This window comes from Puntigrus tetrazona, chromosome 22 (assembly GCF_018831695.1).
Source record: "Puntigrus tetrazona isolate hp1 chromosome 22, ASM1883169v1, whole genome shotgun sequence".
Taxonomy (NCBI): domain Eukaryota; kingdom Metazoa; phylum Chordata; class Actinopteri; order Cypriniformes; family Cyprinidae; genus Puntigrus; species Puntigrus tetrazona.
The window spans coordinates 7,832,410-7,848,746 of record NC_056720.1 but is presented as its reverse complement, the minus strand read 5'-3'; the positions used below and the strand labels follow the sequence as shown (position 1 = coordinate 7,848,746).

The 16,337-nt window shown below is 35.7% G+C and overlaps 1 protein-coding gene across 1 annotated transcript in view; it reads left to right on the top strand.

Annotated features, from left to right (window-relative positions):
- The window catches only part of lrp1ba (low density lipoprotein receptor-related protein 1Ba), a 228,098-nt gene that overhangs the window by 41,139 nt on the left and 170,622 nt on the right, over positions 1-16,337 (top strand). The window contains 1 exon segment of the mRNA XM_043222495.1: positions 3,641-3,778. Within this exon segment, the coding sequence (XP_043078430.1) occupies positions 3,641-3,778 (138 nt within the window).

Genomic DNA, 16,337 nt, shown 5'->3' with positions numbered 1-16,337 from the left:
TATATATATATATATATATATATTTCATAAAATATCATTATTTACATCAGCTTTTACATTTCCTATCTTATACCCTCATACATCTTTGTCCTGATTAATGAGCTTACATTCTTTAAACACGAGTACCACTGAGAGGGCTTTGAAGAGCAAATTTTGATTCAACATCGTCACAAAGAACACAAACTAATCAATTATCAAGCTGCATATTCAAAAACAATCTTTTTTAAAAAAACAGTTTTCCCTTCCTGCCAACGTGCACGTAATTCCTGCCCGGTGTCAAAAACTCAAAAAACAATCACGCTTCACGTTTCTATTATGAAACGAATGGGTTTCAGTGAAACCGGAAAGCACGCTAATAAATATCGCTGGATGAGAAACACTGTGCCTGGGATAATTGAAGGAATTGTTGCCTGAAGTGTTGTGCTCTTTTTCACACGGTACAGTCCTCGAATGCACCGATTCTGAGAGGATAAAGAGATGAGAAAGCTTTTGTACGTGTGACAGGCTGCGTAATTATAATTTTTTTTAAATAGTGTGCAATGATATATCCTTTGAAATTCAGCGTACGCGGGGAGGAAATATTCCTGACAAGGCTTTTATGAGATTAGAAGAAATCACAGCGGAGGTCAGTTGCCTTCGGCGAAAAGATCTTGTGCTAACATAGTAAACGTGTTATTTTAAAGTTATTTTTCCTGTCAAATAAATGCCCCTTGCTCATTATTCCTGACAGTTTGACAATTACTGAGCTCATTTAAATAAATACAGAGAATATACTGTCGGCGTGCACTTTAGCTTGTACAGTATGTGCAGCTGCATGAACTAGTTTCTGGCTTTTCTTATTGCACGTCAACGAACACGCAGCCGTGGTTTCTTTGATCGGTGTGTCGTCTCTCGTCTGTGAACGACCATCTGTGGTTTTCTAACTTTCCTTTCTCTTAATATTCATCCCGTTAATCACGCGAGATTAGTGTGTAATCCACTTTCAAGACAATAAACACGAGCAGAAATTGAAATTTGTGCCGTTTGTGTGGATGAAAGAGCCTTGAAAGAAATGTGTGTGTGTGTGTGTGTGTATCACTATTTTATTTTATCATTTTATAATATTTTATTATATTATATGACATTTTACAAAAATGGAAAATGTGACATTCATTTTATTTTTGAATTAAACGTTTATATTTTTAACGTATACAGCATTCGTAAACAACATATGCTTGTTTGTTAGTTTATTTTTGGATTTATTTAATGTGTCATACATAATTCAGTGTGTGTGTGTGAATATATAAGTATAATTATTAAGTATCAAGTTGCTAATTTTAAAGAAATTGCCTAAAATAAAATTAAATACAATAAATATCTGCCAGTCAATGAACAGGAACCTTTTAGGAACTGTTTTAAAAAGTAATTGATATTTTAATATGTAAAGTATGCGATCATTTAATATAGCAGATTTTATTAATTGAATTTATACATTTAAACTATATATATTAAATTATAATATATATATTAAATTATAATATATATATTAAATTATTATATATATATATATATATATATATATATATATATATATATATATATAAATGTATTTTATTTTTAATTAATTAATTTTTTCTATATTATTTTTACTTATTTTTTGTTCAGTTTTAGAGACATAACTTTAGTTAGTTAGTGTACCGCGTGGGGGCTCCAACTGCAGCAGGTATGCATATAATACAAAAAGAAAAACACTTATTTTTGACATTTTCGGAACGTCTGTGCCTCCATGCTGTTGGTTTCAAAAGAATGCCTTCATAATTAGTCTTTAAGCGAGACCCCCTTCTAATACGCCGTCGTGCCGGAGGGCGGTCGTGGTTGAAGCCATCAGAGAGAGACTAAAACAACAGAAAATGCTGCATTAATGAGGTTACATCACCCCCAATATCTTCCAGGTTCCATCTTGACTTCCGCTGCCTAGATACTTTTCAACCTCTCTGGAGATCCGGAGGCCCTGAGAGGAAGAGCGAGAGACACTAAGAGGATATTTTTAAACAATTCTCCTATTTGTTGAATTACATATTCTCTTTTTACCGGGATTATGAAAGTGGAGCAGAGGTCCGCTGGGAAAAGCCTTGGGGGGGAAACCTGTGTATACACTTCCTTTCTCCAAAAAACTCTTGAAAAAACCCACTCGGGTGATCGTTTACAAGGAAATGGAAAGTTAAGGAGGCTGACGTACTGTAGGCCGAGACTTTCGGGGATCTGGACGGAGATCAATACCGGTGTTTTGGCAGTGGTCTGCTCAACCCCAGAAATGTCAAGCAATCCACAATCGGTGATTCACAAGAGACAGCTGGAGGCGTGCTAAATTCTCGTGTGCTTAAGAGACATATTTAGGAGGAACTGTGCTGGGAGTTGAATATTAAAATAGCTTTGCTCATCACATTTATACTCAGCACCCCTATGAATTGAGTTAAGGGGGGGGAGACTCGGTTTTATGGCTTTTATTTGTATTTATGCTTCGTTGAGATGGAAAACAAGAAATTAGAGGGTTTTAGATGAATTTGTGTGTTTTTTTTAAATTTTCGAGTACATGATGCTGAATAAAACCAGGGCGCTTTAGTCATTTGCTAAATTAAATGGCAACGTAATTGGATTGCTTCTTCTGACAAAGGTTCTTCGCTGGCATTGATGGTTTCACAAAGAACCTCCACCCCACATTGAAAATTTGGATAATTGACCTCCATGTTGTTTCAAGCTTTGTTCGTCTTCTGAACACGATTTAAGATATGAAAACCGAGAGACTCGTGACTGTTCCACTGTCAGCCACAACACTAGGATCTGCTGTCTTCGTGCATTTAAGCTTCGGTTTGAAGGAAAACAGCGCATCTAACTCAAAAATGTGAACACTACGTGCATCCAGCGGATACTCTCCAAAATTATACCACAGTATAATTGAAATTGTTGAATAAAGAGTCTTCCCGCCACTGTATAACATTACAGTTGAACCAATGATGGCAGATTAACTATTTTGACAATGTCTTGCATACTTTTTTGGACCTTGACGGTGTTTAGTTGGCAGTCAACGGGACAGTCGCGGTCTCAGGTTTTCACGTAAATCGCGTTCAGAAGAAAAACCTTTATTTTCTTAAGATTTTTAAAATGTCGTGCACACAAATAAAACACTATATTACGAACATTTCGTCAATTGTGAATCATGTACTCCAACACTGTAAATGATCACAGGTTACTTTCGCTATGAAACAAAGTCTTAGCGCTCTAATTTCGTAATTCGTTTTTAAGAGTGTCGCGGTGGAGATATATCTCCTCAGTTCAAACATCACGCGAACTGATCGTCTCTTCCTCTATACTAGTTATAGCATGACATTAACCTGAATGGACGTCACGCGGTACCGTATCTTGTTTCAACCGTGGTGAGACGTTCACAGTTTTCAATTACAAGTCCACTGAAGATGATCATAATCACCGTAATTCCAAGTAAACAACACATAATGTTCAGCTCGGTGCTGTACTGTAAGTGAAAATTAATTCCTGCTCCAACTTTTTTTTTTTGTCCACGTCTGCCGAATGCATAAATATTAATGTAGTTTGAAGAAGTTGAATTTTTCAAGATTTCATTAAAAGTTCTTTTCTTCTCCAGGCTTGCGGCAGGTAAAGGTGAAATGTCCCGTCAATCACCTCCAATGCCTCGGCACCCACAGGTGTGTGCATTTCAGTAAACTCTGCAATGGAGTACGAGACTGTGAGGATGGATACGACGAGGGCGCGCATTGCCGCGGTGAGTCCGCAGTGATTTGATATACTGTATGCGCTGTTGGTGAAAGTTTTGGGGTCAGTAAGTGTGTTTTTTTAGCATGTTTATTCAGCTAGGATGAATTAAATTGTTCAAACGTTACAGTTAGGACATTTATTACAACTTCAAAATATTTCAAATGAATTCTAAAAAAAATCCTAAAAAAATCCTAAAAAAAAAAATTGCAGTTTTAACAAAAAATAAATAGATTTTATTTGGTTCTGTTTACATGTTTGTTTTCTGAGCAGTTATTACTATGTTATTACTATTATTTCTAACTGAGTAAAGATGCTGAAAATTCATAAAATCACAAAAATGTATTATATTTGAAATAGTACAGTGAAAAAAATAATTTGCGATTAATTGCATCCAAAATAAAAGTTTTGGTTTACATGGGATATATATATATATATATATATATATATATATATATATATATATATATATATATATATATATATATATATATATATATTTTATATTTTATTTATTAAATATTTACACTATGTGTGTATTTATGAATACATATAAATAGACACAGTACACATGTATAATGTAAGGAAAAACATGTATTTTTAATGCAATTAATCGCAATTAATCTTTTAACAGCACTAATTTTAAAATATGTAAAAATAGAAAAAAATGTTGGTGCCATAAATTGTTATAGTATTTCACAATATTGCTGCTGCTGTTTTAGAGTATAAGAGCTCTTCCAAAAATAAATAAATAATAACAAAAAAACACTATTATTTATTTATATCCCCCCTCTCGATGTCCACTGGCATTTTGCACCAAAAACTAATTTTTCATCCCCATTTTTCGTCCTCTCTCTGACCATTTCAATTAAATAGGCCATTTTTTTCTGTCTTTTAAGACTCTTATGTAAAACTGTCTGATGAAAGTTTAGGAAGTTCAAAACAAGTCATATTTGCAGATTGGTTTCTTCTTCTTTTCATACTGCAGTGAGCTCGTTTTATCTCAAAAGATGAAAAGACGATCCCTTTAATTGTTCATGCGATGAATCTATTAAATTTATTTAGTTACTTGAATGGTTTTGATATCTATATTATTTATGCGCGGCCGTGCATCAGACTTGACGTAAAACGGTCTCGAAATCCAGCCGGAAACATCTTGACGGTCCGTCGACGTCCGTAGCTGCGGGCCAAGACTTTAACCTTTAAAGCGCAATTTCCATCTTAACGCCAAAAAGTGCCCATTATTTCTTCATTTTAAGAACGTTTGACGGAATGAAACCCACAACAAATCTGCAGTCGTTTGAAGTCAGTTCCATGCAAGATAAGCACAGTCGGCTTAATGTAATAATGGGTTTCTGCTAAAAGGCAATTACTGTTTCTCCACATGATGAAGTGAGGATTGCGTTTTGTGACATTGTGGTGAAAGGCAACAAGAAAAGAGGTTTATATGGAAACGGCAGTCTAGTTTACGTCTAAAACGCTGATGTATTGCAGCCGAGCGCGTTTTTTAACCGTTCAGGCGCGTGAGCTACATCGTTCATGTCTAGAGAATGCGTGTATTTAGTTACGGCCGTAATAAATGAACATATGGAGGTATTCATCATCCTCACCTTGAGCTGAACCGCTCGTAAGACGCTCGCATGCGCACGCCAGGCTTTTTAAAGCAACCGAAGAAACTTGCACATTAACATTTTATGTTCCATCTCAATCTTAGTCTTGGTTCGGTTTCAAAGTAAATAAAATTGGGCGTCTTGAAGACGGAGGTATGAAAGTGCACGCTCCTTTGAGGAGAAAACCAGGGGCCGCTTTGTTCCACCGCAGACCGGTTTCGGATTGCTCTCTGCACACCTGTCATAACCGAGCATTCATAATTTACATTATCAGTCCGCAGAGCTGATATCAACTCTCACTCCTGGAGGTATACGAATCTGGGACAGATAGAGAGGAGAAGTGAGGGAGAAACATCTTTACGAGAATGGTCATATGAGCCAGAGTTTTTTTTTTTTTTTTTTTGTTGGTCGTAAACGTTAAGACAGACTAGCCTTGTGGGTTAAAGATAGGGTGGAACTAGCATTAATCTCGTTTACGATCTTAATAAATGTCTGTGATCTTATTGTGCACAATATTGCGGTGCTTAATTTTCAACGGGTTCCTGTTTTTTAAAGTTACTCGTAGGCGAAGTTTCGAAGCATTCGAAAATAGAAATGTAAAGCTTGTAATTTTATAACAACTTTTGCATAAATTTTTTTTGGTTGTTGAAGTTTGTGTATTTTATTTAAGAAGAGTTAAGCTGTTCGAGAGCAATTTTTTTTACAGGGCTTATGCCATTATAACAATAATAATAAGCACTTTTACAGACTGTAATCACTATTATTGAAATCAGTCTTTTTTTCATTTTAATTACAATTTTCATACATTTTTCTTTTAAAATTTGAGCTGTTATGCTATTTAAAATGTAATTTTTTAAAGTAAAGTAATTTTAGTAACTTTTTAAAATGCAAAAATTTGGTACATATTCATTTAGCAGTATATAATACTCATATTGTTTATTTTGTGGCAATGCTATCAAAGTGTATCAATGTTACCTTCATTGTAAATGCTATGATATTGCTATTCTGTTGCTAGGGTGTTCTAGGTGGTTGCTAGGTTCCAATGGTCCCCACCTTACTTCAATCATAACAAAACAAAAAAACGGTTACTATAGTTAAACCATGGTAACTACCAATTAACCATTGATTTGCAACACTAAACATAGTTTAACCATGGCATTTGTAGTAAAATTGCGGTAAACTTTTACTAGAATAGAATTCTATAAATAGTCATAAGTCATAAAAAAGTCATAAGATGTCTATTACCACTTTTGGTCTAAAATTAGTTAGTTTAGTTAGTTTCGACAAACCAGTTTGTTGAATCATATTGAGCACAACAACTGAAAAAAAATAAAATGTACCTTTAATGGTAAAACAACAACCATAAGTACATTATCTCTAACAAAACTGCCCATGTTAGTACTTACTTAACCATGTTAGTAAGTTACCAATTAACATTTTTAAATAAGGTACCGTACCTTTAAGTGTACCGCCCCAGTGACAAGCTGAAGGTGTCATTTTTGCACTTATTTTCAGAAAGAAAAAAGTAACATGTTCTGCATAGATGCTTTCTAGTTTGAAATAAGAAAACAACAACAACTTGGATATTGTAGCTAGCTATTATGCTAACGTCCGGAGTATAGTAAATAGTAAAAGATTAACTACAAAAATACTACAAATGTGCTTTTTTGCTACCTTAGCGCTATGCTAAGATAGTAAACTATTTAGTCTACTATTTTATTTGAGTTTTTAACTTTAAAACTCAATGTAGCATGAATCTATGTCGCGTCTAGCACTTTGAGGAGAAAACTCCGCTAGCATCACTTCCTTTGCGGTTGCCTTTAACGAAGATCCAAGAGAAAAGGGTCAGCTGTAAGATTTTCACGTCACAGGTGGTTTATTGAATTGTGAATATGGTTCCGTGTTGTATTTAACTGTGTACAGCCCAATTGAAATGTTGGTTGCTACGTCGATAAACCTGAGTAAACAGTCTTGCAGGTATTTGACATCGACTTAAGCACCTAACTAACCTTGACGGAGTGTTTTTAGCTTCTCTTTTTTTTTTTTTTTTCTGACGTGAGGAGAAAAAACAACAACAACAAAAAAATAGCGAGCAGCATTGGGACCACGCACTGCCTTCGGATCACCGCGTGTTATTTTGAAACCCTTTCTTGGCTATTTTTCTTGGTTGTGTGGGGATTTGTTTTGTCATTGAGGAATGGAGCTTGCCTTCAGGTGACCACGGCTATTCACTAGAGACTAAAGAATAGGGAATAAAGAGATTTCGGCCGTGCGTGTGAGTGTGTGTTTCAGTACCATCGCTTATCTTCACGTTCCCCCACTGTTTCGGTCCTTCTCACACAGATTACATTTAGATCACTGGGGCCTGATAAGGACTTTATATATTTTTTTTATTATTATTCAGACGGCGTCTGCCGGTGTCAGACTGACTGACTGTAGATGTGTGAAATGAATAACTTAACAAAGACGGCATAGAGCGGCGCAGAAGATAACAGAACTGAGACAAAAAGAGAGTCACACATTTAATTAACTTCCCTGAAAACACGCACGGGATAGAACATGATGCCGCGCGCATTTCACGGCGAAGATTTTCTTGATCTGTCGCGTTCGTTCTCGTTTGTCTCACATCAGAAGAGCGTAAAGTTTGTTGTACGGAATTGCAGCGCCTCACACGTCGGTACTCCGCTGCGATCAGGGAAAAAGGCTAATCGTAGATAGCCAAGTGTTAGCATTCTCAATCAGCGTGCGTTCAAAAACGTAGCATGCTATCATGATAACCTGTTTCTAGCTGATCGGAAGTTACTGTCATGTTACGCTTGTAGAATTAGTACTTAATATGGTTAAGAAAAGGCAGAAGATGCTATTTAGACTAAGCGAAAATAGCATGTTTTGTTAGCGACAGATGCTATTTACACTAAGTGCAAAAAAGTGAGTGTAAATGATCGTTTTAATTCAAATTATTAAATTGATGCGACCTTATTGGGACAATAACCCACCCTAACCATACCCAGCAGTTAACTTTTTAATTTTTTCCTTTATTTTTAATGCAAATAAATGCCTTTGTGACGTGATATGAGATTGAAAACAGAGAAAAATGTTTGGCAAAGGGCAACTTGGTCAAAAAGCAAGCTCCACTGGAACCGAGTGTTTTTTTTATAGTGCTGACTATCCCAGTCACATGTCGGTGGGCGGAGTTAGTGTAATTAGCCTCTGCCAACAAGGCTGGCTATCTGTACTTAGTATAAATAGACACTCCTTTAACAGGTTGTGTGCTTATCAAAAACTGGTTAAAGCTGGTCTGGAGCTAGCTGCCAGCACATGGCTAGCTAAGGACCATCTTAAACCAGTTCAAACCAGTATCTATGCTTCAAAACCTACCTAGCCAGCATATGCTGTTTTTGTTATCATAATATCCTATTCTAGCTAATTCGTTTTTTTTGGAAGCTTATGTGTGCTTAGTATAAACAGACAATATCATTGTCTTGCGTGGATGCTAATATCGTTATCTTTATTGTTATCATGCTTGGTATGAACAGGCCTTTAGCCTGATTCGGGATCATTCAGCATCTGTTCAGAAACGCGGCTTATTGTGATATATTGTTCTAGCCAACAGAAAACGATCTAAAGAGAAGCATGTATCGTTCGTTTCAGTAAATTAGCATGGGCTAATCGGATCGTGCTAATAAACTTTTGACTCATTGTCCTGAGCTTCACTTTTACTTGCATTTGTATAAAGTTGTTGCACTATTGTCGCTTTCTGTAAAATCACAGCACAGGCAAAAGGTCTTGTTGAATTTACAGAGCAATCATTTAGTCATCTGTGTCTAGAGATTGAGGTTGCACATTACCGAACATGAGCAATGGGCTTTCTGCCCTCTGGGCTTGAGAAGCTGCCTTATTTTACACATCCACATTTATAGCACAAAGGAAATGCTAAAGCTCATAAACTTTATATCTTTATGTGACAGGAAGGACTGTAACCTTGAAAATGTGCTGAGTGTCCCTTCTGCGCTTTTTTTTTTTCTTTCCTCTTGCTCTCCACAGCTTGCTCTCTACAGTCTTTTCACAGTTCCCTTCAACAAAGCCTTTTGAGGCTAACGCGAGCCTGCTTTCTAACAAGCACTGCATAGCATTGTACTTATTATACTGTTTCTATGCAGTATTCTACGCAAAGGGTTCTGACCGCTGAATCACATCTGTGCAGCATATTTCAAAGTAGACAAAAATATATTGTCAATATGCATGATAATACGGTAACACACTTTTTATTTTACAGATGTAGCTATTAGTTGCTTATTAGGATGTATATTATTAGAATAATAGCCACATATCAAAGCTAATTAAGCACATATTAATGCCTTATTGTACATCCCAAATCCTACCTAATACCTAAACCTAATTTATTGAGGGAAAAGTCATAGTTAATAGTTAACAAGTGTTACCTATTCTAGAGTGTTACTGATAATACTTATATATATATATATATATATATATATGTATATATATATATGTATATATATATATATATGTATATATATATGTGTATATATATATATATATATATATATGTATATATGTGTGTGTGTATATGTCGTTTGACATGGTGTTTTTTCTCTGTATACATTTAGCAGTATGCTTAAATTGTCTTTTGGTGCCGTTCCTTGGGCAAATGCCTAAACCGAATCTGCTCAACAAAAAAAAAACAGCAGAGTAGAACAGATGCACCATTTCTCTTTCATCTCCCGAGGAAAGAAAGTGATAGATTTTTCCCTCGCTTGTGGCCTGTTAACATATTAATAGCGTAAGCTGGTGCCGCTCTTGTATACAGTATGCGTGTTTCTGGAAGCTCGTGTGCAGCCCGCCTCAGCCGCTTCCTCTCCCCGTCTGCAAGTTCCCACTACTGAATGTTTATCAAAGCCTACAAATGATAAAACAAACCTCAGAACATGTGACAGTCTTGACAGCCTTTGATGCCGAAATCTGAGTTTGTAACTTCAATTCCGATGGAAAAAGGGGTCTTGAGCGAGAACCCTCGCTGTGTGCTGTAGTGAAGGCCAAGACAGCAATCAGGAATCTTGGGAAGTTCAAAGGCAATACACAGCGTAGAACGTCTGACTAGCTTGAAATTGGCACTTGAATTTCTTGACAAATCCACTACAGAAAGACATGGGAAGTTGTTTTTATGGGCAAGTATTTTTAGTAAATCACGTCAATTCGGAGCAGTTTTGTCAGGGACACATGCTACATTGCATTAAAATCAAAGTCTGACATGTTGAGTAGGAAACTACGTGGAACATATGGAAGCCAGTTTGTGTCACAAAAATTTTTTTTTACTTTTTTTTTTTCTCTAAATTTCATGACGTAAACTCCCGGGTGCAAATTATCAAGTCAGTTTTGATTGATATAAACTCAAACTCGAGAGATATAAACTGCCAATAAAAAAGCCAGAATAGCAAAATATAACTGACATTTTTATGTTTTTGACTTTATATGCTGTAATTCGCTTTTTTTCTATATATAAAAAAGTGAACAGCAAGATATAAAGCAGCAAGACGTTATTCTGCAAAAATATTGCATTGCTTTGATTTTGTTCAGATATTTTTGTTTAATTTAGTATCAGACTTTGTTGATGGTCGAACAACTGTTATGTGACTATGAAATCTTTTTAGCTGATGTAAAAAAACAACAACAAAAAAACACAGTAAAAATAGTAAAAAAACGAAACAAAACAAAGTAAAATTTAGCGATCGTGTTGATTTTTATATTTTAAAATGCAACAAATGCTAACATTGGGTAACATTGCTACAATAAAATGCTACAATAATTTGGTAGCAAAATTCATTGTTGCCCCTGGTCACAATTACATGGTGCTAAAATATTTTCAGAAACTTTAAAACAGTGTAAATAATTATATATTATATTCACTTCTATAACAAAGGTTAGCATTAGATAGCATCACTCATGCTAAAAATATGGTTGCTAGCAGATTAACAGTTAAACAGTTAAACTGCATTACATAATTGTAAGATCGTTTTAGCAAATTTTAAACTAAATTATATCTCTTTTGTTAAACTGCTTAACAAATGCTAGCATCACATAACAGCTTTTATGTTTAGATTTGCTTGCTAGCATTTTTTTTGCAACAAAACAACTGAATAGCATAACGTCAAAACGGTTACATTTTAGCAAATATTTCATCCTGTTCATCAAAACACTTTTTAACCACAAATGCTAGCTCTGGCTATTATATTAAAAAATGTGATTGCTAGAAATATTTAGTTTGTTTACCAGGCAGCTACGTACAAAAACTGGAAATATGTCGATCACATAACAACAAATTCTCACATTGGATAGCTTCGTTTACACTTAAATATGGTCACTAGCAAATTTTTTGTTATTAATCAAATTTAGCTCATTTTTTACTTCTTTGTGCATCAACACCAAATTTTAAGGAACGGAACATCTTTATGGTCCGCAATATCAACCAACATCCCAATATAGTTTAACAAATAAGCTAATAAATTACTAAAATCTCTATTTTGGGAATTTATTGGTAAAACTAAATTTTGAGTGTGAATAGTTTGAAAAACTATTGAGTTTGACTCCGTATTTCAGTTTGTGCAAGAATGGCTTTGCCCAGATATTCATTCATTCTATTGTTTCAAGAATAAAGCCACTTTGCTTGATTCATGACTTAGCATTCCAGTTCCTTCTCAAATAAAACTTGCCGTTTTTGCCTGACCTCAAATATTTAAAGAGCCTTGAACATTTCTTTCTCTTTTTGTCGCTCTGTTACATTGCGTAGCTTACATTCAGAGTTCTTCAGAAGCGTTGAAAGCACCGTGGACGTTCTGCAGCATTTCGTTCGGCACCTAAACGATCAAAAGCACTGGACGATCATGACCATGGTTCCTCTGAAGGTATCGCTTTACGTCTCCTGAGCATTCATAGATTGGCGCGTACTACATACTACAGGTGCTAGGCATAAAACCGTCTTTGCGTTGCACCCTGTGGTAATAACACACCAGCCTCACTTTCCCCATCTGCATTGTCATTCCCTAATGAATAAACGGAATTGAATAAAGAGGCCCACACAGAAAGGCGACTGAAAAACCCTGAAACACACACGGCAACAGCAAACAAAACGGTCTACACCTCACTGTGGCTTTTATATAATGGCAACTCGCACTGTAAACAAAGCATTGGGATAACAAGAACACCGTCAGAAACTTAAAGGTAAATTTATCTTGGGAACAACAGCTTTTCTTTGTTCCTTTTACAGCCCTTTGTGAAACATAATTGCTCAGCTTATGCTCGTGTCTGATTAGGTTAAACGTCAGAAGCTTTTTATGTGCAGAAAAACGTACGCCACCAAAAATTACGCGTATAAAACTGATTTAATCTATTTGTTCAAGATATTGTTCATTGGTAATTCCGCTGTAATTAGTTTTGCGTCTTTTTTATGTAACTAGATTCTGTTTAAACCAGCCGAAGAGGTTCTTTTTTTAAGTCACAGAGTTGTGAATGTAATTTATGGAGTAAATTTATTTCATCATCTCCATATATAAGTCACTGCATTTATGATCGTGGCATGATTTACACAACGTAAATCGCAAAAATAAATGTTTTCTCATTATTTTGACAATTAAAGTTAATTTTCCTGTGATATCGCCACGACAAACGTTGCATTCGTGGGATTCGTTTTTAAAAGAATACGTCTTTCTTGTGACTTTCTTCTGATTTCAGTTAACTTTTCTCATTATCTTGACATAACAAACTGTTTTCTTGAGATCTCTACTAGTTGCCTCATGATTTTGACATAGTAAATGTTGTATTTGCAAGATTTATTTTTTATCTCATCCTAAGAAAATGCTTTCTTGTGATTGACACAGCAACAGTTTTTATTTATTCATTTTTTTTATTGCCTAGAAGTTGTTTTTTTTTACATTTAAGATCACTTGTTATGGCAAGATTACAAGAAAATTGTGAGATTTCGACTTTCTTTTGATACGAACTTCAACATTTTCTTGTGATTTAAACTTAATGTTTAGACAATGTTTTAACAAAAGCTGTTTTACTAATATCTACTTTATTTTAAATATTTGTCTTCTCACCTTATATTTCTCACGACGTAGACGTAACAAATGTACTTTTGCACAAGAGAAAACAACAAACGACTTTTAAGTTCAGTTCTCAAGACATGTTTTTTTCAAGATCTTAAGACCAATTTAAGTAAATATCAAATAACTGACATTAAGACAAAGAAACTAGTACTATTTTTTGTAAAATGCAGGTAGCTTCACTATTAAACACAAACACTGGAGTCATTGTTTAGCAGGTGTTAATAGCAGTATTACAGAATGACTTGTTTACTTCCTTTTTATGTATTTAATTGCTTAGCAATTACATTTTGTACAGTAGCTTCAAAGGAATTTGACAGTCGTCAGCTAACAGCTGCAAATGTTAGAATTCATCAAATAAATTCAACATTTATTCATCTAGCGAGACTGCTAGTGTTCGCTCGAGTGCTGAAAAAGCAGGCATATTACAGTATGATGGGAGCAGTCGAGGGTTAAGTGTTTTGCCCAGGGGCAAAACCGCAGTGGTCACAGGAAGGGCAGTTTCACGTGCCAAGTTGATGTCCTTTGGTAGCTTCACTAGGATTTAGACGAGCCTCCAAATGCAGAGCCTTTACGGCCGCATCAATCTGGTTAAATATAGATTCAGTCATTGAGCACAGGCCGCTGAACCAACCTGTTCATTTGCAGCGGTTTATCTGGAGTTTATCCGAATCTTCTTCCATTGCTGGCAGTCGATTCTGAAGTGTTGATGAAGGGGCAAAATAAACCAGCACTGTTTCACAGTTACACCTCAGATGTCTCACATTCGCCTGCCTCCCTTTGGTTTCTCTAGTTAGAGGTGCAGGTGTTTGTGAAGTTATGCAATATTACTTTTTGCTGTAACTGTGAAAACATGCCATGAGTTTTTCATTTCGATTTCCATACCATTTACCGTTTAAAGGGTCCTTGGCCTGAAAAACGACGACTACGCCTCTCACAGAGACTCGGGCTAGTAAGCAACCACCTACTAACCACTTTTAGCAATGCTAAATGCTAAAAAAAAAACTTCGGGTATGCTAGCATCGTATTGTGCACAATTGAATTCTTAATTCAGAGGTTCCCTTCTGTTTAAAACTTGCTTTACTCGACATGGGTTAGTAAGAAATCACCTATAGAACAATGCTAACACTTGCTAGCATCTGTAATTATGTGAATAAAGGCCTTTGCACAATTTTCTTTCTCCATTTTTTCCATATTCATCATCCCTTTCATCAAAATGCATGATAACGTTATCTGTGCAGTGCCCTTAACTAAGCTACTGACTACAGAGTCATTGTGCTTGTATGTTTGGCTACGTTAAAGAGCTTGAAGGTTTGCCATGTCCACTTATTACAAGCATTGCTTAAGCTTATTAAGCTTATTGTTTGTGCGTGGCTCACAAAGCATTTTAGTTTATGGAATTAATAAGGTAGGCAGGTGCAGGTTGCTATATGTTGGTATGTGGCTTATTTCCAAGATCAATTTTGAAGTTTAGTTTATTATGGACGTTTTCTAGGAAGATCTGGCAACACTAATTCAAAAGGCACACACATGTTTACATGCACCATACATACAGAAGAAAAGACAATAGCTATTAACAACTAGTGGTTCAGTTCGGTTTTGCACATACCGAGTCAGTTTAGTTGTATAATTTCTTACTTCCCTAAATTACTGTTTGTGTACAGGAATAATCACTAAAACCGATAACCGAATTACCTGCGGTGTGTGTGTGTTGCCATTTTGTTGGTGAATTTTGTGCATTTTCTTTGTTGTTTTAGAAAGTCAACTTCCCTTCTGCTTCCAACCCGATGTCCTTTCTTTTCTAGCAAACCATGTTTTTACTCAACTGTCATCTATTTATAAACACCGCCTGGTAGGTGCGGACCCCCTGGTCACCTGCTCTGATCACACAAACAAAAAAAAATAAAAAATACACAAGCACACACTCGTTCCGCTGCAGTGATGGCCTAGCTGTCTGAGCCCTGGGGACGGTGGCCGCTCTAATGATGGAGACTGAGGGGAAGACCTGCTGTGAGTGAATAATAGACCTGTCCAGACATATGCCATGTTCTCTGGACTGGTGATTCCTGCTGGGCAAGGGGCGGGGCTTATGATGCAGCTTTTTGATTGGTCTGTTTAGACAGCATGTGATTTGAAATCTAAATTTGATGTCCAACGAATAAATACTGGTTTATATATGATTGCGCACATCCTCTGTGTTGCTATCCATTTGACTAATATTCATATTCATGTACCTTCTAATTACGATTTTGCTTTACATTTGTTTGTGTTTCATCTTTTGTTGTTTTGCTTTTTGTTTTGCGTTTCTTTTAAGTTGCTTCGTTTTGCTTTTTGCGTTGTCGCACTTTGTTTTGCTTTGTTTTATGTTGCTCTGTTTGTCTTTTGTTTTGTCTCATTCTTCTTTTGTTTTGTTTTGTTTTGTTTTCTCTGAAACAAGTCTTCTTTTTTTTCTTTTTGCTTTGTTTTAATTTGAAAATTTAGCTGTTTTGCTTTGCACTTTGTTTTGTCTTGCTCCGTTTTTTTTTTCATTTACAAAACATTGCAGGTCTCTATTGATCACAAAACAAAAAGACAAACTCAGACAAAATTGTATTTCAGTGCAAAATATGAATAGCATTTGTAAGCCGTTTTATAAGATCCCTTGAATGTGTCAAGCTTAGAGGTTCTCTGAAAAAACGCGTGGCATTTAAGTCCGTATAGATTTTCAAGGTTCCAGGCTTCAATTTTTAATGTGGTACGGGACTCCGAGAGTGATTGATTGTTCACAGCAGCTAAAGTTCAAGCTCTTTGGGTTGGGGTAGAGAAATAGATCTACAGGCATTTACCTTAACGCCCCTGT